Source organism: Castor canadensis, chromosome 9 (genome assembly GCF_047511655.1).
Source record: "Castor canadensis chromosome 9, mCasCan1.hap1v2, whole genome shotgun sequence".
In the NCBI taxonomy this organism is placed as follows: domain Eukaryota; kingdom Metazoa; phylum Chordata; class Mammalia; order Rodentia; family Castoridae; genus Castor; species Castor canadensis.
Genome location: NC_133394.1, coordinates 104,166,667 through 104,193,879, shown reverse-complemented (window position 1 = coordinate 104,193,879; position 27,213 = coordinate 104,166,667). Strand labels below are relative to the sequence as shown.

Genomic DNA, 27,213 nt, shown 5'->3' with positions numbered 1-27,213 from the left:
CCAACACAAATTTCTGTAACTGAAAAATACATCAATCAACCTACCAAATTATCTAATGTCCCGGGGAAAAGACTTGGGGTTACCAACTCTTAAAAGGGATTATAAGAATAAATAGACTTTTATGATCAAGAAAAATCCATCTGAGTCTTAAGGCAAAAATACCAATTCATTTAACCAAGGAGAGAAAATAAAATGGCATCTGATTTCCTTTGAGAAACACAAAAAAGCAAGATAAAGTATGGAATAAACATTGAAGTGGAGGTGCTTTCTCACAAGATTAATTTCAAAATTGCAAGATGACATTAAAAAATAAAATGACTGATCATTTTATTTTGAAATGATCAGGTCATACTCCAAATAGAGAAAGAAAGATGATGAAGTTAAATTACAATTGGGTCCAAATTAAGACTAAAATTTATAATCTTGGTGAAAGTTAACATATTTATTAGGTTAGTTTGTGTTTTGCTTTGAAAGTAAAAACATTAGACAATCAGAATATTTTTAATATGAGGTATACATACTTCAAAAGAAAATTCATTGTATCTATCAAGTATAAGTAATATTTAACCCCTTAATAAAATGTGGGATATACTTAATACAAATGAAGAAAATAAATCATAATGACATCTGCATTATATGCATTTTTTCATCTTGATAAAGCACAAGTATTTTCAGATCATAGTATAGCTAATTTAGATGTTCATAGGAATACTCGATGAACAACCAAAACTGAAAAAGTTGAGTATTAATCATAATATCACAAAATATTGTAATAAAAAACATATTATTACATTAAACTTATTCATATATCCACAAATATTCTGTTATGGTATATTCACTTTGCAGTTCAATGTATTTTAATCTGTATAACAATCATTTAGAAAAGTGCTTAATATGCTTCATCAGCCTACCATAAATAACATAAGGAAAGAAAATGTGAAGAAATTCATTTGTTAAGCCATGCTTAAAGAGTCAAGGATGCCTTTATGTTTTTCATCACAATTTTTATTAACATATACTAATTATTCAAATAATGGGTTTCATTATGACATTTTTATGCATAAATACAATTTATTTTGATCATTTTCTTGCCCCTATTACCCTTTAATATGAAGCTCAAGTGTTGACTATTCTTATTGGAAATTTTGTATTAGATATAGTAAGCATTCAGAAATCCAACATATAAGCAAATGAAAGGACTGATTTTCCAAAAATATCTTTAAATGACAAACATACTCTCAACATTTTAAATGTAAGTCGGAAAGTACTAAATTTAAAATATTCATCCAGGGATTGATATTTTCAATGTCACAGTTTTTCAAAACCTATCAATCTCATTAGAATTTGGATGGGATTACATAAATGCTGGCAAACCATATCATATGGAGCTTCATCAGCTAATTTCAAACTGCTTTATTTCTTAATTATTTGCTCACTTTTCACCGATGTTACCAATTTTCATTTGTATGTGTAAGGGTGACATGGTTGTATGTAAGTAAGCACACTGGCGATTATGATTTAGTTCATGTATTTGGAAAACAGGGATAACAGTGAAAAAATTTGGTACTCTTTCCAACTATTATTATTTCCCCTAAAAAGAAGATACGAGGCTTTTAAAAATAATTAACAAAATTCACTCTAAGTGACAGAAAAGAAAAAAGAACTAACCTGTGTGATTAGGATGAGCCAAGATTACATTGATGAAATGATTTCCAGCTTCACAAATCTACAAAACATATTAAAACTTTTCAGTGTGATCCATCTGTGTCTATTTAAATATATATATATATATATTCTAGAGATGTATAAAATTCATGTAATATATTGCAATATTCAAGAGATACATATTTACTGTAATAGTTAGAAAAGAAAAAATAGTGGTTCTGGGGTTTGAATTTAGGGCTTTGAGCTTCCTAAGCTGGTTTTCTATTTAATCCAGGCCTCTAGAATTTTTCAGCTATGGTCTCAGGTTTTTGCCAAGAGTAGTTTCAAAACATAAGACTCCTACTTATGACCTCCTTTGCAACTGGAGCCATAGAAGTGTACCACCACACCTGGTTGAGATGGGGTCTCACTAACTTTTCTTCCCAAGACTCGTCCCAAGATAGTCCTTATCTCTACCTCTTGTGTTGCTGGGATTACAAGTGTGTACCGCTAGAAGAAGAAATTTTATAACAATGCATAGCTCAAGTAGTAAAGTCTGTTTTAGAAGCACAAAGGCCTGTGGTAAAACCCCAAGCCCACAAAAAAAAAAGTGAGACATTCTTTCAAAATTAAATATAAAACAGACTTGAGCTTGGATGAAGTAGTAGAGGACTTGCCTAGCATGTACAAGGAAAGCTCTGGATTTAAACCCCCCAGGGTGGGAAAAAGAACATCATCAACAAAATCACATAGGGTTCATTATCTGCTTTGTACTTGTATTTGTTACTCTGAAAATATTTTATTACCATGAAGACACATCAAGGAAATGTTCCTGAAGTTGCACTTGGTAAAGGTGTATATTCTCAGTTCATTAACACAGAAGCAGCTTTTCTAGTGCAAGAAGACAGTTTGAGTCCCAGCTGGTTTCAACTCAGTTTAGAAAACCTATTGTAAGAGGTATGTCTCCACAGGACACTTGCTTGTCTTCTAACCTCTTGAGCTTGACTGTTTAGTAGGCTACTGAGCTCTTCTAAGAAGTACAAGTGTTTACCAGGAACTCCAGGGACTAATAAATGTTGCTAATTTGCAATGCATTTGAAGGTAAGATTCTTCCTTTGTCTGCAATATTTGACTTACTGAATTTAGCAAAAGGCATGTTTTCCTCTCAGAAACACTTACATCGAAAGTGGATTATGTCACTCAAAAAGCTTTACTTATTGTTTCTTCAACCTTTACATATATCTCAAAAGTGGAGCGTTGTTTTAACTCAGTATCCAATTCTTCTGGTCTCTTAAAATATATTTTTTGTGTGTTTTCTTTTTCAGTACTGGGATTAGAATTCAGGAGCTCCAGTTTACTAGGCAAGCGCTCTATTTCTTGAGAATCACTTCCAGTCCAATTATATGATTTTGTTATTTTCTTCTAGACTTTTCTGTATGCATTTGTTCACATCAAATAATAGTTCTATGGACTTTATCTTCTAGATAATTTATTCTGAAAATCTGGCATATATTTAACACATTCTAAGTGTTAGGGAAGTAATTGAAAGTGAAAACAAAAATCTCATGATCTACTCTTTTATAAAAAATGCCATTTTAAACAATCATCTTCATTAATTTTCTTAGTACATGATGTTAACAAATACTCATGATAAATTAAAATTATATATGAAGAGTCAGGAAACACTGTAATACTGATTTCAGACAAAAATAATTGTACACAATGATTGTAGGAAATGCTTTTGATTTCTTGAGTTACCATCAAAAAGGAAAAGCTGAATTTAAAATTTTTATATAAAAATCTTTAGTTTATTTTACATTTGATAATAGATAAGAGTTTGGGTTTTTGACTGCATGAATCAGTGGGTTTACATGTCACCCTTTCACTTACTAGAGATGAAGGATGGAGGAAGTGAATTAGACACAGAAATTTGTCTCTTCACCTATGTACAAATACAGATTCTTAACCGTAATGAAATTTAGGATGATGAAATGAAGTAGTTGGCACACATTATGTGATCAACAAGCCTCATATAATCATTTTGGATATAAAAGTAATCAATAAAGATTGTCATGCTAAATTCATCTTCTCTGAATTTCTGTAACACACATGGCTAATAATACTTAAGGTACCAAATTAATAATTTGTTATATGTAGTTTGGTTTTCGTATCTTGTGTATCATACTTTTTGCACAATACAAAACAAAATATTACTATTGAGCAAATCTTAACAAAATATTTGTGAAATGATGAAAAAATTTAAAATATGGCTCTTTTGAAACCATATTTCTTTTCTGTTTTCACTGAGACTATCGATATTTTATGCTTATGTACTGAAACAAATATTTGCTACTTCCTGTTTATCACAACAAAATCAAATAATAAAGTTATCAACATCTACTCAAAGTCTGGGCTATAAACAAAATATCATTTAGGTATCAGTTATATCACCAGAGCATATATTATTATCTTAATTTATAAATTAGTTTCCTTTCCAGAAACATGGAAATTATATACTATAAAAAATATGAAATTTATTAAAAAAATAGAAAAATTGTAAAGAAGACAAACTTTTCATGTAACCATTTACTGATAAAATAACTATCTACACATATTCTGAGGGTATATAGAACATCTATATCTATATATTTATAGATGCATAGTGTATTTTCAAGATAGAAACTTCCTAATGAATTTTAAGAACAATTGATACTATACTAGTAGTAATTTTCATCTTACACTCTAGATTTAAATTTCTAGGTCTTGCCATAGAAGTTGTAATACTAAGTGACCTCAGTAAAGTGTGGTTGATAAAATTTCCTCTTATGTCAGAGGTAGGTAAGATTATAAAGCCCTGTCACTGTTATAAAACTCAATATATGGTCCTATCCCTGCTTAAAAATTCAGTAACACTAATATTAAGCATTGAAGTATTTCTCAGAATAATTTACATATTTCTTCCAGATTTACTGTAATTTAAGTTAGATGTCTTTGTCATATTATAGGTTAACAAAATGATTTAATAAATAAGGAATTTCCTATCATTAGGTTTGATGTTATAATTGATTCTCGGCCTTTTGGCTAAGATTAAGTGTAGATTTGATGTTACATTATTCAAAGTATAACTTTATTTTGATAATGAAGTTGTTATATCTTGTGGTCCCTGTATAACACATATGGCAGAGATATTATAGACAACAAGCATTCAGGACAACAAAAATACTAAGGAAACAGTGTAAAAAAAAAAGAAATAACACAAAATATGCAAGAAGCAGCATTATTGATTGCATTATAATAGTGTAACCAATGAGTTAATAATGTCATATCTAGCTTACTACTCCAAAATTAATGACTTTAAAAAATTTCCTTTTTCCAACAAATTTGATGTAATAAAAAGAATGAGATTTTGTAAACATCCCAGAAAAAGAGGTGTAAGATTTCAGAGCATTGCCAGAACTGCCTTTGTAGTCAAGACCAAGACAACCTAAGTTTACAAAGTCATTAGGTGCCTTCTGCACAACACGTGAATATACTTGACACTACTCAAGTGTATACACAGAATATGTAGTAAATGTTATGGTAAAGTTTATATTATATACTCTTTTACCATTAAATTAAAAAAATCAATAGTTTAGGTGTTTTAAATAAGAGTGAACTTTAGAATGGGAAGTAAGGGAAAATTCAGATGGACTTTACATTTGGATGCACATGTATGGTTTAAAGTATGTTTTAAAAATATTAATTTGTACTTAATTTCATATAGTCTTCATTGAATGGCTTGACTATTTGCTTCACATTAGTATTCACTGAATAATACAAGAATGTTAATGAGTCAGAAGTACATTCTCTTTTTCTGAGTTTTCATCATATGAACAAATATGAAAAAGCCAACATAATTGAAAGAATCATGATACTAACACAGGAAAAATCATCTTTTCCTTAACCATGTTTATTTCTTTATCATTCTCATTCCTCTCACTTCTCTGACATTTTAACTTCATTTTTAATCTGTACTACCAAATATTTCACAATGTAAGTAACAAAGTAATAACACACAATGGATATTGGTTAATATATTAAAAGTGATGACTATGCAACATAGTGTGCTCTATTTTTTTATGAAAATATCCCCATTATATTCCACTGTACTGAGATTGAAAAATGTAATTGGATCTGACATATGGCATTGCATCAGTAAAGACACTCATTGTTCGCTGCTAAGGAATTGTGCTTTGGTCAGTAGCATGTTGTATTTATACCACAGTGACCAGTCAGAAAAAGAAAGGGAGGAGAACAACTTTCAACAGCTCATTATTACACTATGTACCCATAGTATGTTCATTCTAATAAGTCAATAAAATGAACCAATTCCTTCTTCAGTTTCTGAAAATGATGTTTCTGTAGAACAAAATCCAAATATCTTACTATAGAAATAGTAACCACCAAAGTCAGGCTCTATCATTTTGCTTTACTAAAATTTCTCAGGTTTACACTTAATCCTAATAGCATAAACTCATCATATTTTATAGGAATGAAAATGTTCTGTCTTATCTTTGCATGCAACTTTTCTTCTCATGTTTTTATTTGTAACTATTATTTACTATCATGAATAAATATCAGATGAATCGCTCACTTGTAAATTTTTCATTTGTGAAATAACTGATAGCAATTTTATTAATTCAATGGAAATAAAGAATCTTCTAAAATATTTCAAACACCCATTCTTCGGTTTATTTTAAGTCTCAGCTATTTTTTTCTATTTATGGCAATAACAGCAAAAACATTATAATTTGTATTTATTTTACATTAGCATTTCAAAAATAAAAAAATTTCTTGGTTAGTGTGATTATATCAGTAACTTCAACTTTGGGGATCAGTTTCAACTTTAGGAGATCATGTCTATACACGTAGAATGAAATGCTTTTTGATAATGTAAGCCCATAGTAAATTCAGCAATCATAAATCTTACTTATGATAATTTACATCACTGTGTTTATAAAATTATATACAATTTCCAATGGCTAATTTCTACACATTTATTATGGAACCCCTTAATATACCTAAAAAATACTTTTCTGATAACATGCATTCTGTTTCAGAAAAAACACATTCAGTAGATTAGTTATAGGTTAGACAGAAAAAAAGATGTTATAGATTAGTTATAGTAGCCAATGCATTTTCACTTTTGAAAATAGATAATGTTAGAAATTTAAATAAAAGTTCACATATTGCATTTATACTACTGCATGATATAAAACATTTTATGCCATTGTTTTCGTGAACTTATTTGCTGCATAAAAAATATTTTGTGCATTAACTATGCTGTAGCAAATTATATTTTTACTCAGTAAGTCATAACTTACAGAATTTGATTTTAAAATTGAATGAATATTTAAAAATATTTCACTTTTATTTCTGTGGTCTATCACATTACCACAATTTTGGTATTACCTGAAATATTTTTAAACCCATAGGACATTTGTGAAATATTGTGTAATACAAGGATTTCAATACATAAATATAACATACATTAAGTGTTTTTTTAAATGATAGTTTACATGTACTAACTGTATTAAAATGATGATTAAAATGTCAGCTGTGATTTTTTTCTTCAGGAATTCTTTTTCTATTAGCTTTGATACATACTTAATCCACTATTCTTAAGGCTTTATATTTGCCATTGATTTGAATTTAAATCAGTACTATGGTTTCCAGAGTTTTAGCAAAAAGCAATAATGATCATAACAAATGAAAATGAATAAAATATAATATCTGCATTAATATTGACTAATTAATTTTCCATCTCCAGTTTTAAAATAAATTTTTGTTAGACAATGATTAGCCAAATTTAGATATAAAGTTTGATTCCTATGTTTGCTATTATTTGTACCAGATGCTTCAGAAGATTCAGAAGAAACATACAGCAAATGATGACAAAATGCAGAACTGCATATTTTAAGACTTCAGTGAGAAATAAATGCAAATTCTTTTACAGTATTTTCTTTTTATTATGCTGGATGGGGATACATTGTGGCATTTATGAAAGTTCTTACAATATATCAAATATATCATACTTGAATCACCCCTCCACCATTCTCCTTTATTCCCTCCACTGCTATTCCAGCAACCATTTCAACAGGTGTCATTTTTCCATTTCCTTCATGTGTACTCAGCACTTGTACCACACTCACCCTCCCATGCCTTTCCCCATCTCATCCCCCTTCCCACTGGCTCAGCTCCCTCACCCCAGACAGCACCTGTTCTGCCTTCCTGTTCTCAGATTTTGTAAAAGAAAAGAAAGTGACATTTTGTTTCTTTAAGATAGCTACACAGAGAGTGTCCTTGTGACATGTAAATCCTTTTATGGGTATCTATCAATGAAGGGGAAAATGTCTGTCATTACTAAATCAGAGCAGAAAACTGAAAATGAAGCACTTCATTCTGTAGCAGAATTTCTTTCTTCATTCACTGCATCTGTAAATAACAATTTTCCAAAAGCATTTCCTGGCCATTCTGTGGTTCTTCAGCAAGGCTCTGCACTCTGCCTTTATTAAATGCTATGATATACTACTTCCAACATCGTGTTCACCAACAAAAAAATTCCGTTCTATGCCTGAAGCTCTTTTCAGCTAAATGTTACAAGAAATTATGTGCCTACATGATAAGAACATTTTTTAATTTAATTTTTGTGTGTGTGTGTGTGTGGCGTTTTAATTCAGGGACTGGACTTGACAGCCAGGAGCTCTAACACTGGAGCCACACCTCCATCCTCAATTTATAAATTTGTAATAATAAAACCCTTTAAAGAATGAGTGAGTAACTAATGGGGACGGTAAAGAAAGACCAAATTAGGGAAAAAATTGTTGTTTCAGGACTTTGCTTACCATGCCTTAAGTGTTATCTTTCTTCAGTTTTGTAAAGTAGTGAAGACTTTATGACAAGTAAGGAAAAAAAAAACCTGTTTTGGTAAAATACTCATTGTGGAATGAATTAGCAAGCTGTAATTGCTTTCTGTAATGCAACAATAAACTGAAAAGGAATAGAAAATAAGGGAAATAAGATTGTATTTACACAAAACATATTCAGCTTTGCAAGTTTTTACAAGTTTCTTAATATTTAATTTATTTTTTACTGTTGTGCTGGGTAGGGGTACACTGTAGAATTTACAAAAATTCTTGCATTATATCAAGTGGGTGTAGGAGGGTGAATATAGTGCTTTGCAATTTTGATTTCGGAGCTCTTACTTGTTGCTTTTTTAGTAGCTTTGGATTCAGAGAATGAAAACTGTTCCAGGCATGGGAAGATATTAAAATATAGCACGCATATTTACAGCAGAAAAACAAAATGGAAACTAAAATTTGTAGAGAACGTTACACTGCCGTCTTTATAAATTTTCCTTTATGTGATCCTGCCTGTTTTCTACTTTGGGTTTGTGTTTCCTGAAAGTATTTGCATAATCAGAATTATATTGAAAGTCAAAGAAAATTTAAACAAAGGACAGGTAATAAAATATTATCAGAATATAACATTGTTAAGAAAAATTTATAAAATCAAGTGATTTTCACCAGAAATTATTAATCTAATTTTGTAGTATATTATAGACCTGTGTTTTATTTTGCTTACAATGTTTTAAGCAAAACATTAGATAACTCAGAATAGAGTACAAAGAAATTAAAGGGAACCAAAGAGAAAATTATAATTGTAAATAGACCCAAAAATAGATAATCCATATGTGAGAAATTAAGAATTAACTATAATAGCATTCAACATAATTATAATGTATTATCTTCTTACCAGATGATAATCTGATTCTACATTACAATGGAAACAAAATCAACTTAAATGAATGCTTCTTTCATATATTGAAACAGTACACAGATCAATAAATGAAAATAAGAAGCTTTGCAAACATAACATTTGATTACCAAAAAATTTGGTGCCAGCAATTGAGATACATATTTATGGTTGAATTGTGTATTGTTCAATATAGATCATTATTTTCTCTTTCAGTCTTTGACACAGTAAATGATTTGACTCTATACCATTAGTTTTAATGTAAAATAACTTAAAATTCTCCAATCTTAAAATGTACTGCTTGTTCTTTTCAAATAATCTACACATATACTATTTGCAATGCACAAGAAACATTCCTATGCACAAATCTAGTTATTAGGAATGAAAAACTGAACTTGGAGTTGCAGAATGTTAGTCTTTCAATACATATATGTCTCCTGAATTTAGATCATATACCCAAACTTAATCAACTCATTAGTTATTATATCCTTTAGTAGCTAAGCCTTTTATTTTATTAACAAATATTATTTGTAGAATATAAATGTGCCTTGCTTTCATTGATGATTTTTAAAAAGTGCCACAGCTCTCAGGCTTTTTTATTTTATTTGTTTATTTATTTTGTGGTACTGGTGCTTCAACTCAAGGCCTATACCTTAACCCACTCCACCAGCCCTTTTTTGTGATGGCTTTTTCGAGACAGGGTCTGGAAAACCATTTGCCCAGGGTGGTTTCGAACTGCAATCCTCCTGATCTCTGCCTCCTGAGTAGCTAGGAAAACAGGCGTGAGCCACCAGCACCCAGCAGACATTTTCTATTTGTCATCATAATTTATATTGTAAGAGAGTAACAACACCTCTTATTTCATTCATAAATTTTGGTTTACTATAATATACTATTCAATGTTTTCACTTTGAAGAAAGATTTTCACATATCCTTAATACTATGTGTAATTAAAATCATAAGTTTTCTTTTTTTAATCTTAACAAATCAGTCTTAAAAATAATCTTTAAGGCTGGCAGAGTGGCTCAAGTGGTAGAGCACCGGCCTACCAAGTGTGAGGCCCTGAGTTCAAACCCCAGTACTGGCAACAAAGAAATGTTTAAATGTAAAGATCACAATAATTTACAAATCTTTGAATTTAATTTTCATTATTTTTTTTAGCATAGAGTGTTTATTTAACTTACAAGATTTGAAAGATAATGCTGGTTTAAATATTCAGATTTTCTTTTTTGTATTTTTACATCATTGTTGTACCAGGAGTACATTGCGACATTTACAAAAGTTCTTAATCTACACCATAGTTAAATTCACCCCCTCCATCTATGTTCTTTATCCCCCTTCCCCTCATTCGTAGAATAGTTTCAACATGTCTCATTTCTCCATTTTCATACATGGCAATATAATATTTCTACCATATTCACCTCCAATGCTTTCCTTTAGGTTAAAAAGGTGAATAAGTTTGATGTACTTTCTATACCAGAATGCATATAGAATTTTTAAACCTGTTGAAATTACCATAATAAGGGGACTAAGGTAGAAAGAAAAAAAATAGAGGAGATGAACCAATTTGGATTATAATACATACATTTAAAAAAACATCACAGGGAAACTCCCTGTGTAGGTATCTTAAATAAGCAAACATGTCTTTTTTTCACTGAATCTTTATATCTATGAGTTGAAAGACAATGATTAAAAATATGGAATTAAAATTGTCACATTTATCTACTACATCTGAATTGTGTATATTTTATTCAGTAATTGTCAGTATTTGTTTAATTTGTCCTTTTGTGTTTTGCTAATTTTTCCCAGACAGGGATGTATAAAATAGCACTGACAAATAAAGGTATATATAAAATAGAAGAAACAGTATCTTAGTAATGAGAGTTTTTTAATTACTGGGAGAACAACAAGGTTTTATTTAAAGTTACTTTAATTTTTTGACGTGTTGTGGCTTAAGTCTGTGATATTAGCTACTTGGGAAGTGGAAATCAGAAGGATCACCATTGGAGGCCAGCCTGAGAAAAAAAACATTCTCAAGACTCCATCCCAACCAATGGCTACATTTGATGGCAGTGCCTGTCATTCCAGCTGCACAGGGATGCACATAAAGGAGGATGGCAATCCAGGCCTGGCAGAGCATAAAGCAAAACCATATCTCAAAAATAACTGACACAAAAAGGGCCAGAGGGATAAGTCAAGTTGTAGAGGACCTGCCTAGCAAGGCTGAGGCCCTAAATTCAATCACAAAAAAAAAAAAAAAAAAAAAAGCAGTTATTGGAATTTTGCTTACTTCTAAATATTCCTCTTTTTAAATTTCTGCCATCACTTTTAGGAAAAACTGTAACTTTCATTAAAATTTTCTTTTCTTTTTTATTATTCATATGTGCATACAATGCTTGGGTCATTTCTCCCCCCCTCTTATGCAAATACCTCACATTCAAGAAAAGGGGATGAATACTGTACGTACATAGCTATAAATCAGCAAAATGGAGTAGTGTTAATAAATTACAGTAAAATGGAGCAAAAAAGTAGAGAACAGCATCATAAAGAGAAAATCCAGAAAATTAAATTGAAAGAAATAAATTAAAAGAAAATACAAATTTTGTTTTCTTTTCTTTTCTTTTTCTTTTCTTCTTTTCTCTTTTAATCAGTTCTAGGGATTGAACCCACAGCCCAGCACATGCTAGACATGTACTCTACCACTTGATCTATACCCCTGTAGCCTTGTTTTTATATTTAATTGTTTTAAGACAATGTCTCACTGCCACTTTTGCAAATGCATTCCTGAAACTCACAATCCTCCAACCTCAGCCTCTCACACAGCTGAAATTGCAGGCCCATGCCATACCTGGCTCATTTGCTCAAATTTACGGAGTAGTTAATATGAAGAGGACATTAGACTTAGTACAACATGGGTTAACAATAAAGACATTATAACAAATGTACCACGGTATTGTTCCTTATCAATAATGTATATCTGGAAATTATACTTAATTTTAATAAATATGGTTACTTATATTTCAACATATTTGCTAAGATATTCTAAAAATGAAACAATTTTGTGTTACTTATTGAAGCAAGTAATGAGTCTTACCACATGCAAATTTGAAAAGAAAGAAGAAAAAATACCCAAAAGAGAAATGTTTGCCATTAGTTAAACTATACCTGGGCACTATAGGCTCAAACCTGTAATCCTAGCTACTCAGGAGCCAGAGATCAGAAGGATCACAGTTCAAAGCCAGCCCAAGAAAATGGTTTTGAAAGACACTACCTCAAAAAACCCTTCACAAAAAATAGGTCTGGTGGAGTGGCTCAAGGTGAAGGACCCGAGTTCAAACCCCAGGACCGCAAAAAACAAAAAACAAAACAAACAAATAAAAAAAACTATAAGCTATGTGTATACATACAGAAGGATCACAAAAGAATTCATCACAAAAGGTGGTTTGTAGTATAGATTTGCATTGAATGGTAAGGTATAAATTTTTCAGAACAAATTTCACAAGGAATATGAACTTGTGTATAGTTCATTGAAGTTTATCAATCTATCAAGAACAGTACTAAGGGAAGAACTTGAACAAAGAATAAAAGCCTAAAGTTATACTGTATGTGAGAGTGAAATCAATATTTATCTACTGAAATAATGCATTTCAAAGAATAATACAGTATCTACTGTAACCAGGTTGAACTGTACATAATTCAATAAAAGTACATATAAAGTCAAATAGAATGATATAAAGAAGTAAATTGAAAGCAGTTGGAAAAAAAGAGCCAAGGACTTGTGTTCAATCCCCAGCACCAATAAATTTCTAGATAAATAAATAAATAAATAATATAAAGCAAACTTTATCTTCATATTGTATTACTTAAAATAAGAGTTTCACTGAAATGTTTTGGATGGTTACCTGTTAGGCTTTAAAACATATATTTATTTTTAACACTTACAGGTTTATAATTTGCTGAATGTATAGAGGAATAATAAGGAATAAGGGGAATAATTAACTACATTCTTTCTAATATCTACTACTTTTCAACTAATTCTAATCATCCTTTACAGGTGACTATACTTTAATAGTTTTAGAGAACTAATGACGAGATTATCAAAGGTTATTTTGTTTGCTTTCTTTTTTACCATTGTATATCTGGTATAAAATACATCATATTTTCTATATAGCAAATTTCCCAGGGCAATGTATTTTGCATTCTTAACAATATCAAAGTTAGAGCATGGGTAGCAAAGAGTATGTACGATACATACCAGAAAATTGATAGCAGATACTGTGACTTGCCTGTTTCCACATGCTAGAGGGTAGGAAAAGAAGATGTCATGAAAATATTCATATTTTGGACAATCACATTATTGACATAATTCAGTCAATGTTTATCAGATATAACTATTATCTAATCAATAATACAGTGTGGTAAGTATTTCTCTTTGTGGATGATACTTTTACGAATTAAAGTGATGAAATACTTTGGTATTTACATGTAAAGTACATGAATTCTAAATATTATTTACATGTTGAAGGGAACTAAAAACATTTTTAATATAAATGGAATCTCCAATTATTAAACTCTTTGAAATCAGATTTCATTTCTCTCATTTCTCATTCTAAAACCACACATAATATGATCTAGCAAACAATAGTACCACATAATATCTGTTTTTAATGTTTAATAACTAAAAGAAGAATGATAACACTTATTTGTATATTGCTTCATTTCAGAATTAACTATTTTAAATGTGAAAATTTGTGGGAGTGTTTTGTAGTAGACATTATATTAAAAGCTTTATATTTTATCATACAAAGCAAATATGTGAAGGAAGTATGTTTTCAACCTAAAGAAAAATAAAGATGTACAAATTTCCAAGATTATACAAAGTGTAATGGACAAAGCAGGATTTAAACAAGTGTATGAAGGAAACTTGGTCATAGTGAAAAAGATGAGATATACAAAAATTCTAAAAACAAAATTATTTGAAAAGGTCATCATGTGCATAAGACATTAAATTTCCACTTGCTTTGTGTGTGTGTGTGTGTGTGTGTGTGTGTGTATACGCGCGTGCATGCAAGTTGCATTTATTTATACAAATACTTCTATAAATAAAAATTAACGTGGTGACATGTCAGAGTTCTCAGGTACAAGGGAGATGGAGCCAAAAGGTTCACGAATTTGAAGCCAGTCCTGGCAAAGTAAGAGAGAGCCTATCTCAGAATACAAAATACAAAAACAAAAGGGGTGAGGGGGGCTAATGTGATAGAGAATTTGTGCAGAATGTTATGGGCCCTGGGTTCAATCCCCAGTGTCCCACACCAAAATAAATAAATAAATGTCATATTATTTTGAAATTTGCTTTGTTTATCTATGAATATTTTAAAAACTTTCTCAATACTATTAAATACTACTATTAAATATATACTCAATCCTATTAAATGTTAACTACTGTGCTAGAAACTAAACCTTAATAAGTTAACTACATGTTCAATCTTTAAATATTATCTAGTTTCTGAAGAACTATGACCCAATGAAGAGAATATCTAAAATACTGAGCTCTGATAAGTAAAACAGTATTTTAAATAGTGAAAAAATTAATTTCCTACCTGATAAATGATAGTTTGTTTGAATGGATTAAAAACTTACAAGCATATTTTAGTTAAAATTATGTATTAGATACATACAGACAAAACATATGTGCATGTATTAGAACCTCTGTTTTATAAAGCACATATATCACATGATAAAATGAAATACATTAAAGGTGAATGTTTAAAAATAAAACAATATAAGGGTAAGGAAAATATGCTAAAAAATCCTATCAACTATGGAAAACTAGTTATTACTTTATTTTTCCCTATAAGGTATTCATTCATTGGACATTTTTATAATATTTGATAGAACAATTTTATAGCCATCTATTCACATAATATTGTACAATTTTCAGGGGCAATGAAAGAAAATTGCATTATAAACATAGATTTTGAAGATAATACAAAATCTGGCTCAATGATCTGTTTTACAAGTTTAAACAAATGTGTTTAATGCAACGCACAATTGGAGTAAAATATCTTAAAATAAAGAAATGTCTATCTTGCTTAGTTACAATGTTTGTTTCATTTTCCTCTCACAAAATTTTCCTTATAATCTAATTATGTTGTAGAAGGTGTTGCTCAAAACAGCCTTAATGTGTTCTGTTTCCTCTTAGGTTACCTTGCCATGATCTGTTCTTTAAATATTATGATCATTATTTAAACTGTTTAGCTCAAAAGTTAGATAAGAATGTGTTTTAAAAATATTTAGTTCTAATTTTTAAAAAATTGTACATATTTACATTGTACTTTTAAATTTTATTTCATATCACCTAAAGGTAATATCATTTGGAGTATTTTTGCTTTGTGGGTATAACATTGAATACTTATCATCTAATACATGGTCCATTTTTAAAATTTTAAATAGATGATCTATTAATTCTAATATAAGCTACAAGTCAAAGGAAAACTCAAGAACTCTTAGGAAGATATAAGAAATGCAAAGTAAGATTTTTGTGTAGCATAGGTACATAAAAGTGAAACTCTAAGAAAAAATACAAACTATTAAATGACATACAAATTGGATATATTAGATCATTCATGTGTTAGAAGTGTAGGCTAATTATCTGAGATGCATATCACTATCAGCTTAAGAGTAAGAGCTTCTTATACACTGATCAAAACTCAAGATCAAATCAATATAGTTTTTTGCTTACCTGTGCCCATGATAATGTCTATTCAGAATTTACCTTCTGACACGCTATGCATTGGCCAGTCCATTGTTCAGTTCCCTTTATTGCATTACTTGTATAAACTATGGATTCTCTCCCAGTCATTTGCTGCTGGAACTTAGAAAATCTGCCTACATTTCAATTTGGCCTCCTCATCTTCCTAATGGGAATAGCAGTAGTATACTTTTCATAAAGATTGATCGAGAATAAATACATCAATTGCTTACCACAGGGACTGAAACACAGGCAGCCCTAGAAAAAGTCAATCCGTAGCTACTTTATTATGTTTGTGAGAGGAAGGAGCCACTTTGTCATGTGCTGCTTTAGCAGTCACATCTTCATTGTTCCCTTTAAAATTCTTTCCTTGGTGACATCTACTCTATGAGGATTTGCAGTTTTGTCATTATTCTTTATGATGCATTGTGAACTGAAACTCACAATGGATAAAAAAGAAAAATTCAAACAATATAGGTTGGTAGACTGACACTACATTAAATAATATGAAGAGTTATATTCTAGTCTAAGGAATTAACTAAAATGAATGGAATGAATTTGTGATTTGCAGATGTGTTTTCCTCTATGAGGACCTGGCATTATCCTGGGATATTACAGATAACTCTATGGATATTTGTTGAATTAAGAAATAAATGCCTAACCCAACTGTGCTGTATTCCATTTTTGTAGCCCATTGCATCTCTAGAGTGGGAAGAATTTTTGTTTTAATCAATGAGGTTTACTTCTGGAAAACAATCATGTCTCATGTTTTTTTGGTTTGCATTTTATGTAGTGCATCAGTTATAAAAGTACATGAGCATGTCCCAATAAATGTTTCTCAAATGTTCACTCAAATGCTCTTCTCCTTGCAATGGTATACTCTAAATTGATAAATGTGAGGAATGTTTACTTTGAATGTTTGTGCAAAGAAGAGACAAATTAAATTATTCTAATTTGGAAATAATTTATGTAACATTAAAAACTGTTTTACTGCAAAAATGTGATAGCAATACCATTTATTTATAATCAGCAATGTAAACTGTTAGAATTATTGCCACAAAACTTGATTCTGACTGAAATCTTTCCATACTTTGGTGAATGGTCAAAATGAGTTCTTTTAAGTTGGTTCAGTTTCAACATTTTTTTTTTTCTACTTTCAGTGTGGGAAATAACTGCAAGAATTCCTTTTCTTTTTTTTTCCTTTTGGTGGTTCTGGGGTTTGAACTCAGGGCCTCACACATGCTAGGCAGGTACTCTACCACTTGAGCCACTCCACCAGTCCTATTTGTGGTTTTATTTTTTTTAAATATATTTTATTCATATGTGTATACAATGTTTGGGTCATTTCTCCCCCCACCCCCATACTCCCGTGCCCTATCTCTCCTCTCCACCCCCTCTCTTCCAGGCAGAAACTATTTTGCTCTTATCTCTAATTTTGTTGAAGAGAAAGTATAAACAGTAATAAGAAAGACCAAGTGTTTTTGCTAGTTGAGAGAAGGATAGCTATACAGGGAGATTCCTCGCATTGCTTCCATGTACAAATGTGCTACATTCTAAGGTGATTCTTCTTGAACTAATCTTTACTCTATTTCCTGGTCCCCTTTTCCTATTGGCCTCTGTTGCTTTAAAGTTTCTGCATTAATTCCTTTGTATTGAGGACATCAAATGTTATCATGTTTTTTTGGGTTTCTTACCTATCCTCATACTTCCCTTGTACGCTCTTGCCTTATTATGTAACGAAAGTCCAGTCCCCTTGCTGTATTTGCCCTTGGTTGAAAGTCCGCGTATGAGGGAGAACACACGATTTTTGGTCTTCTGAGCTTGGCTAACCTCACTCAGAATGATATTCTCCAGTTCCATCCATTTATTTGCAAATGATAAGATTTCATTCCTCTTCATGGCTGAGTAGAATTCTATTGTGTATAAATGCCACATTGTCTTAATCCATTTGTTAGTAGTGGGGCATCTTGGCTGTTTCCATAACTTAGCTATTGTGAATAGTGCTGCAATAAACATGGGTGTGCAAGTACCTCTGTAGTAACCTGTGTCACATTCTTTTGCGTATATCCCCAGGAGTGTGATTGCTGGATCATATGGGAGATCTATATTTAGATTTTTAAGAAGCCTCCAAATTTTTTTCCACAGTGGTTGTACTAGTTTGCATTCCTACCAGCAGTGTATGAGGGTTCCTTTTTCCCCACATCCTCACCAACACCTGTTGTTGGTGGTGTTTCTAATGATGGGCATTCTAACAGGGGTGAGGTGGAATCTTAGTGTGGTTTTGATTTTCATTTCCTTTATGGCTAGAGATGATGAGCATTTTTTCATGTGTTTTTTGAATTTCTTCTTTTGAGAAAGTTCTATTTAGTTCACTTGCCCATTTCTTTATTGGTTCATTAATTTTGGGAGAGTTTAGTTTTTTGATTTCCCAGTATATTCTGGTTATCAGTCCTTTGGAACACAAGAGACCATGAATAGCCAAGGCAATACTAAGCAAAGGAACAATGCTGGAGGTATCACAACACCAGACTTCAAACTATATTACAAAGCAATAGTAATAAAAAAAAAGCATGGTACTGGTACAAAAACAGACATGAAGAACAGTGGAATAGAATAGAGGACCTGGATACGAATCCACACAACTATACCCAACTTATTTTTGACAAAGGTGCTAAAAATAAATGATGGAGAAAAGACAGCCTCTTCAACAAAAGTTGTTGGGAAAACTGGTTAGCAGTCTGTCAAAAACTGAAACTAGATCCATGTTTATCACCCTGTACTAGTATTAAATCAAAATGGATAAAGGACCTTAATATCAGACTGGAAACTCTGAAGTTAGTACAGGAAAGAGCAGGAAATACTCTGGAAGTAATAGGTATAGGCAAGGACTTCCTCAATAGAACTTCAGCAGCCCAGTAACTAAGAGAAAGGGTGGACAAATGGGACTTCATAAAATTAAAAAGCTTCTGCACAACAAAAGAAATGGTCTCTAAACTGGAGAGACCACCCACAGAGTGGGAGAAAAAATTTGCCAGCTACACATCAGACAAAGGACTGGTAACCAGAATATACTGGGTTTTTTTGAGATAGGGTCTCACAAACTATTTTCCCCAACTGGCTTCAAACCTCTATCCTCCTGATCTCTGTCTCCTGAGTAGCTAGGATTACAGGCATGAGCCACCAGTGCTTGGCAAGAATTTCTTTAATGTAAACATTTTGCTATCAGTAATTTCAGAATATTTTCTGCTTTTCAACAAAACTACTTTCCAATCTCATTTTCAGCATTATCTCTACTTGTTTCTTTGCTATACTTTCATCTTTGTTGGCCCATTTCCCTTCCAATAATCCATTAAAATATATGATGGGGTCTATTACTGGTGAATAAGAAAACACAGCTTCATGCTTTGCTGATTGTGAGTGGATTGAATGACAGATGTGTAGTGACTAATCAGTGTCAGACATGAGGTACATGTCTTGATTACATAGTGGTATGCAGACTGAAAAGTCAGCTGTAAAATATGCATTTTTCACAATTGAAATTTTTATACTGTTGACTCCAATATGAACATGGTATCTGAGATTAGTATTATTTAATTTAACAGTGATAACTAAAATTCTTGGATTTTAAAAACATGTAGTGTGAGTTGTCTATACAAAGTACTCAGTTTCCACTTGAAATCAGTATGCAATAAATGGTTTTTTAGAATTTGAATCTTACTTACATCTTATGCATTTTAGGATCCTGACCACATTAAAATTACTTTTTGAGTCTTTTTTTTATAAACCATGCTGGGAAATATTAACAATTATATAATATTTCCAAGTTCAAAAATATGACAAATTTACATTTTATAGTAGTACAATTTGTTTTTGAACTCAAGGCCTTGCGCTTACCACTGAAACCACACCCTCAGCCCTTTTTGCTTTGGTTATTTTTTAGAGAGAGTCTGACTTTTCTGACAGGGCTAGGATTGAACAAGATTCTTCTAACTCTGCTTCCCACACAGGTGGAATTATAAGTGTGAACCATAATGCCCTGCTTATTTTTTTAGATAGGGTCTTCCTAAATTTTTCCTGAGCTTGGCCTTGAGCTGAAATACTCTTATTTTCACCTCCCAAGTAGCTTAGATTATAGACATGAGCCATGTTGGTCAGCTGCAGTTTAAAAATTTTTAACAAACATTGTTTACAAAAAATGTTTTGCACATATTAACAAGATCCACCATTATTATTATTTCATAACTGATATAAGAATGTAGCATTTTCCACAGGGTCTTCTTATTTAACATAATAAAAAGCCAATATCTATCTATTCTTGTTCTATAATTAATGATTACATCTTATGTTACAATATTTGAAAGCTCAATTGTATGAGACCAGGAAAATTTCTCCTTCAATACGAATAGTTTAATATTTAGAAGAGTTAAGATTTTGAATATTGTGACCAATTCCTCTTTACTTCACAAACAGAACTAGTTTTGTTGATCTTAGTAAAACCCCTGAGCAATATAATAGTCTGTATCAGTATTTCAGCAAAAGAATTAGCCATTTTAATTTATTTTCTAAAATTTAAATAAAGCCTGAAGAAACTAGTCATTTCCACTTATGAACTTTACAAATGTCAGAAACGCAATAGAAAAATTATTGCAACTCAGTGGGAAACATTTAATCACTGGACTCGTGTGCATTCTTGGTTGTAGTAAAAGCTGAGGAGAAAAGTCCACATTGAATAAAGCAAGGGGTTCCTCAAGTAGGATGAAACCATTTACTCAAAATGAGGAACTCAGCATTCAGGCTTGTACCATTGAATTTCCTCCAAATTGCTAATCTCAGTCAAGAGCCATGGTAATTAATAAATTCAGTTGTAATAAGAACCTATATGTTATGGAAAAAATTACCTCTATTTTTTCTCAGTGAATGATATTTAAATAATAGTTATATGTTTACTTAAGACAATTGATAGTTAATTAGTAGTATCTGCTTATATAATTTGACTGAATTTTTCTTACTAATCTGTTTTCTCATTTATTTTGTCTCATTATGAAGGTTTACAAATTAACCAATTTTTCTAATGTTCCTAAAGAAAGAATATAATTTGAAATCAGTCAAATTTACTTTTGTAAGTGTACATGAAAAATTAATAGACTGTGAAATGTAAACATTTTAAAATGGATAGTTCATTAATTATGTATATCCTTTTGTTCATCTTCTCTACTTTGAATCAGAGCTTGATATTTGTAAATTAGTATGGAGTTAGTTAAGAAAAAAGTTCCACATACATGGTGGTGTATACCATGGATGATTAATGTAGTAGGCAATCCAAGAAGTGAATCCCCAATAAAAGGCACAACCCTAAACATAAAACAAAGCAAACCAAAAGTTATGGAAAACATAAAGATACATCATTTTTAAAAACCTCATACATTTGTATCAAGTACTGCAAAACATTAGTATAAAATTTGACATAAAGTGTCTAAACTGGATGCATGGAATTTTTCTTCACCTTAGCCAGCATTTACTCAGCTCCTTTTCTGATATCACTAAAGAAATCTGTCCCTTTGTTCCTCATTTATTAATACTAAAGGATTTTTGTACTTTAGGTACAATGTAATTTTTATATATTAAAATGATCAAGAAAGATTTTTATATGCATGAAATAATAAGTGATTTACTGCATAAGATGTTTTGACATCAAGTGAATAAAGTGATGAATCACTTAATCGTCAGTACCAGCACATGTTGATTAATTAGAAAAGAAAATAGACACATCTGCTATTCTGATATGATAAAATTTTTTGAAAGCATCTTAATGTTTATTTGAACACATAAACATAATTATATTGTAACTTTCTTCTTTCTCATCCCAACTACAGGTGGTTTAATACACTTTTGGGAAACTGTAAGACAGCTATTCACAAAATCTGGGAGAAATATTTGATAAGTGTTAAATAAGTGATCCTTTGAGTAACACTGCATGACATCCCATGACAAATGAGCTCATTTAATTCTGACAATAACCTCTGAGAAATGTGTGTATTATTTTCATCATAATTATGTTTGTATTACAAATGACAAAATAAAAATATGAAGAATTTAGGAGTATATATTATGAGGATAAAATGACAAAGTAAGTAAATAGCAAAGGCAGGATTTAATCCCAGGAACCTCTATTCTGATTTCTGTATTCTTTCTATTATATGTTTGGCTTTTCCAAACTTAGCACTACATGTGTTCAGCAAGTCTGTATTTAGTAGGAAGTGGGGAAATAGAAGATAAACTTTAATATCTTCTGTCAAAAGTGAAATGTGTCAACATAATTCTGAGGTTTTTTTCATCCTAGAATTTACAATTTTATTAAAAAAAGGATAATAGATTAGCTGTTTTTTTAAAAATATCCTTATAAACAAATATTTTCCAAATATGAAGACATTCTTTGAAGGACATCATTCATTAAAAGAAATTTTAAATTGAAATGTAAATTACATGAGTTTGAATTGAAAAATTGAAGTGTACCATATTGCTGTGAATATTTCCAATTCAATGCTTCAAAATTCTTCCAGTTTCCATGAGTTATTTGGTGGTTGAAAATTGATGAATTTACCTTTTCTTGAAGGGAAAAAAACACTGACAAAACATTGATCACTATTATAAATATGGGCTATAGTGTCTTAATTTTAACTACACAGAGATGAACATTTTAGGAGTATCTTTATGTGAGATTCCTTTTTTTCAGGTGGCACTTAAAAGATCTGACTTCAACATCAAAAATAAAATGTACATATTCCAAAGATTCCTAAGTGAGAAACATTGCTTGCAGTATTAACCTTGTAACATATGGTCATGACAAATTTTTCTTTACACATTAACTATGAGGGCAGATCAAATAAATAGATCATCCACAAATACGCAATATATGCACAAACCAAAAGATTAAAAAGAAAAAAGTCAGGGGAAAAAGACAATGAGATATTTTACTAATGATTCAAAATACAACATTTCTCAATAATATTTAAAAATACAAAGCAAATGCATCCCTACCATTATTAAATTTTTCAAAGGTGTATGTCCTGCAGAAACCTTGTGAACAAATAAAGTTTCCAAAAGTATTCGAATGTAGTGTATAGAATGGCAGAAGCAGGCCAAACTGAAAAGAAAAAGAAGAAAACAGTAAAAATATAAGCATTAAATTTCCCTTGAATCTTGGCTTGTCTTATTCATGACACTTTTTCATTTTTTTATTAATTTCCTACAATATTCTATTTGTTAGAAAATATTCTTTTGATTTTGCATATTATTTTCCATTTTTTATTGCTGTGCTGGTTGGGGTACATTGTGCCATTCACAAGAGTTCTTACAATATATTCAATATATCATACTTGAATTCACCCCCTCCACCATTCTCCTTTATCCGTTCCTGTAAGTCAGGCTGCAAGAAAGGCACCTGCACACCCATGTTTATTGCATCATTAGTAAATATTCTTTATGATAATCAAAAATAAGTTTTGATTTAAACATTTTATTCTAGGAACTTTCTAAATTCATTTGCTAATGAAAATAACTATTATGAATCTCTAAAATTACTTCTGATCATAGTTGAAATGTTTTAATATGAGGCACAAACTGTTATGCTCACACCTGCACCAGGAGTAGGTACAAATATTAACACTTCAAAAATTATCATACCAAAGTACCTCATGAATGAAGCAGATATGTTGCAAGTTTAAAAATATCCAAAACCTACTTGGAATTTATTTCACATTTTGTAATACAATGAATAACTTTTTAATTTTCTAGTCCTTTAACATGCAGCAAAATTAAAAATGTTTGAGTTTAATTATCTTTGCAGTCATAATACAGCATTTGGGCTTTTTTATTTGTTTGGTTTCTTCCTACTTTACATACTGTAATATTTTGTCTCTGTGCCTTTGCTTTTGTTATAGTCTATCTAACATCTCTTGTCGTTCTTCTATGACAACTATTTTAAAAGTAATTGCTAAATGTGATTTACAGAAGCATATTTTTCAGGATATACTAAAATGATTCCATAAAGATCTATGCCAATTTTCTTATTAGCAAAAAAATTAAAATCTCAAAATATTTGGCTGTTCCTAAGAAAATCGGTATGGATCAATGATGATATAATTTACCCAATAAAGGTTAAGCATAAAAAAATCTTATATCATTTACTCTATGTAAAATCTGACATTAAATTTATCTATTAGACTTTTCACTTATTTTAAAAACTATGAATTAATGGTTTCTGGAATGAGTGATGTCAGGGAAAACAAAAAATAAACATTAGCTTGATAAACAGAATATTTTTTATTATTTTATGAAAATATGATTGATTGCCTATTATGTGAGATACACATTCTAAGCAATGTGTAGATTTTTAATTAACAGCAAACTCTGAAAAAGATGAAAGAAACCATATAGGTGGGGGTAGGGGAATCAACTGTCTAGGCAGCAAGACCAGCAAAAACTAATGTCCTGAGATGGTAGGCTGCCTTGTAAGTTGTAAGGATTGGTAAGGGAATAGAATCTTTCCTCACTTTTTGATTTCTTTGTAAAAGTGGTTGTAAATATGTTTGAGTAATAACATTGCCCATTTTGTAAAACAGCAGAAAATTTAAGGTAAGCCTAGTAGTGTGGCAGAGGCTGAAGTAAGAAATCTTGTTTCAAGCGATGCTATCTCTAAAGTATGTCACCAGTTTGTTTTATGTTATAACACAAGGACATAGAAAAACAGTATAGCATATGTATCTAGAGCCCTGGTTGTATGTATGCAACATTAAACACTATTTGTAATTCACTAAGCAAGTTTGATTTCATTCAAAATAATATAATTTTATTTAATTATGTTTGACCTTCTATGAAACACCAATTTTGTTTCTGTTCATTGCTAAACTAACTGTACATCAATTTGGATTAAATTATTTTTTCCAATCATAGTAATTGAAAATATCTCATCCTTTATCAAGTAAGTTTCAAGATATAAGGGCCAAGACAAAATGCACAGCTCTTCACCTTTATAGATCTGTAAGGAAGAAAATACACCAGGTTACCACTGAAAAGATGAAGGAAATGTTTAGATAAGAGATTGATGTTCAGAAAATACTTGATGGAAATGAGATTCGGCAGGAGCTATGCCCTTAGTACCAATGTAGAGGTTTCTAAGAGATTCAAAGTATATGCAAATCGGCGTCCTGGATGAGCTTAAAAAATAGTATGATTGAGTGCTAAGATTCAAGGCATTTTTAGAGGCAACATTTGAATATGTGTCCATTAGGTATGGCATTTGAAAATTGACCTTAATCCTGAGAAATGACATTATCCTGAAATTGGGGTGCCTTAGAGGCTTTGAGCTTATTTTCAAAATCTGTACTAAATACCCAATTTCAAAAGTAGTTTGTGTGTATCTTCTGGAAGATTATTCATATGAACTTCACATTTTTGCTGTTTCAGTACAATGTTGCATAAATAAATTTATCACTGAGGTGTTATTATACATGCTGTATTTGTGTGTAATAGTAACCGCTGTCAGCCAATTTCTTAGAGAATGCTGCTAGAAAGTGTTCTTTTTTCACACTGTGCTATATATCTTTTACATGTAACATATTTGCTCCAAAAAAAAAAAACAATAGTGCTGTTATGTTCTGCTTTTGAGCTCTCCACCTCTCTCTTATTCTAAATGAATTGGTCAGTACTTTTCACTTAAGAGACAGAAGTTAAAATTATGAATTTTCCTAGATAAAACCATCATCTTCAAGGCAATTCCCCTTACTCTATATTCCTGGCTACACTGGCCTTCCTTGTGCCCTACAATTCACAAAACTGTTCTATAGATCATATCTGTATGATAATTCATCATATTCACTGACAAATCTGACCCATCTCTGGAGTAAGCAAAAGTTTTAATGTCACTTTCTTAGAAGCACTATCTTAGAACATGCATTCAGATCAGGTTGTCCTCTTTCGTCCTCTCAAAGCACATAGACAAAGTAAATATGTGTGTAACTAGTTCATTTTTCTAGTCATTCAAAATATCTTATTGAGAATCATCTGAATCAGATAATGTGTTAAACAGTGAAAGTAAAATGGACATCTTAGTACATCTATTGTAAATCTTAAACTATATTAACAGAAAGCAAAAACAAATGAGTAAGTGAAAATATAATTTTAAAATAATAAATTTTTAAGGGAAATTCATCTTTGTTATGTAAGTAGTAGGAATGGTTATTACGAGTTAAAAATATTGACCTTCTCTTTGAAGTTTGAATAATAGGAAAGAAAGAGAATGAGGAATGGGGGATGACATGTAAATGACCTAGTATGATAAGAACATGGTGAACCATGAGGACAAGAAAGGCAGATAGTGTGATTGGTACACAGTGATTGAACATAAGGGAAAGACTAATTTGAAATGATAATGTCTGAATGAAATTTGCTCTGTATGTTTTAGTATCATATGACCTAAATATTAATATTTGGCTTCTTTATTCACTTGGGATATTTTAATGCATGGAATCTGCTGGTTCTTTTCTTTTAAAAAATATCCACCTGTATATCTAAATGTGACAGTTGGCATGCCTTTGTGAAAGGCACAGAGTGAGAGAGAGAGAGAGACAGAGACAGAGAAGAAGAGAAAGAAGAAGAGAGGAAGGAAGAGGAGAAGGGAGAAAACCAAAGGAGGAAGAAGAGACAGACAAAGAGACAGAGATACTGTCTCCACTGTATGTCAACTACCATAGCTATATAGTTATATAGCTGCCCTATTTTGTGAGATATTCTGTCACTTCAAAGTGCTTTTAGTTTTGAATTTTGAATTTTAAAAGTAACCAATAAACTTTTATTTTCCTAGTGGGTCATTATTTCTCTCTTATGCAACATTGTGAATGTTGTATAGACAAGTATTTATAATTTACACCCTATACTTGTCCTCTCAGGTTCACTCTTTCAAGCTTCTTTTCTAACTTTTTTTATTGCTGTGCTGGGTAGGGGTACATTGTTGCATTTGCAAAAGT

The 27,213-nt window shown here is 30.9% G+C and overlaps 1 protein-coding gene across 1 annotated transcript in view; it reads right to left on the bottom strand.

Moving 5' to 3' along the window:
- Tecrl (trans-2,3-enoyl-CoA reductase like) overlaps window positions 1–27,213 on the bottom strand; it is a 142,865-nt gene that overhangs the window by 19,425 nt on the left and 96,227 nt on the right. Inside the window, exons 6-9 of the mRNA XM_074042116.1 lie at window positions 23,228–23,333; window positions 21,469–21,541; window positions 13,694–13,737; window positions 1,669–1,726 (exon numbers count right to left, since the gene is read on the bottom strand). Coding sequence (XP_073898217.1) covers window positions 1,669–1,726; window positions 13,694–13,737; window positions 21,469–21,541; window positions 23,228–23,333 — 281 coding nt within the window. The remainder of the gene's footprint in view (window positions 1–1,668; window positions 1,727–13,693; window positions 13,738–21,468; window positions 21,542–23,227; window positions 23,334–27,213) is intronic.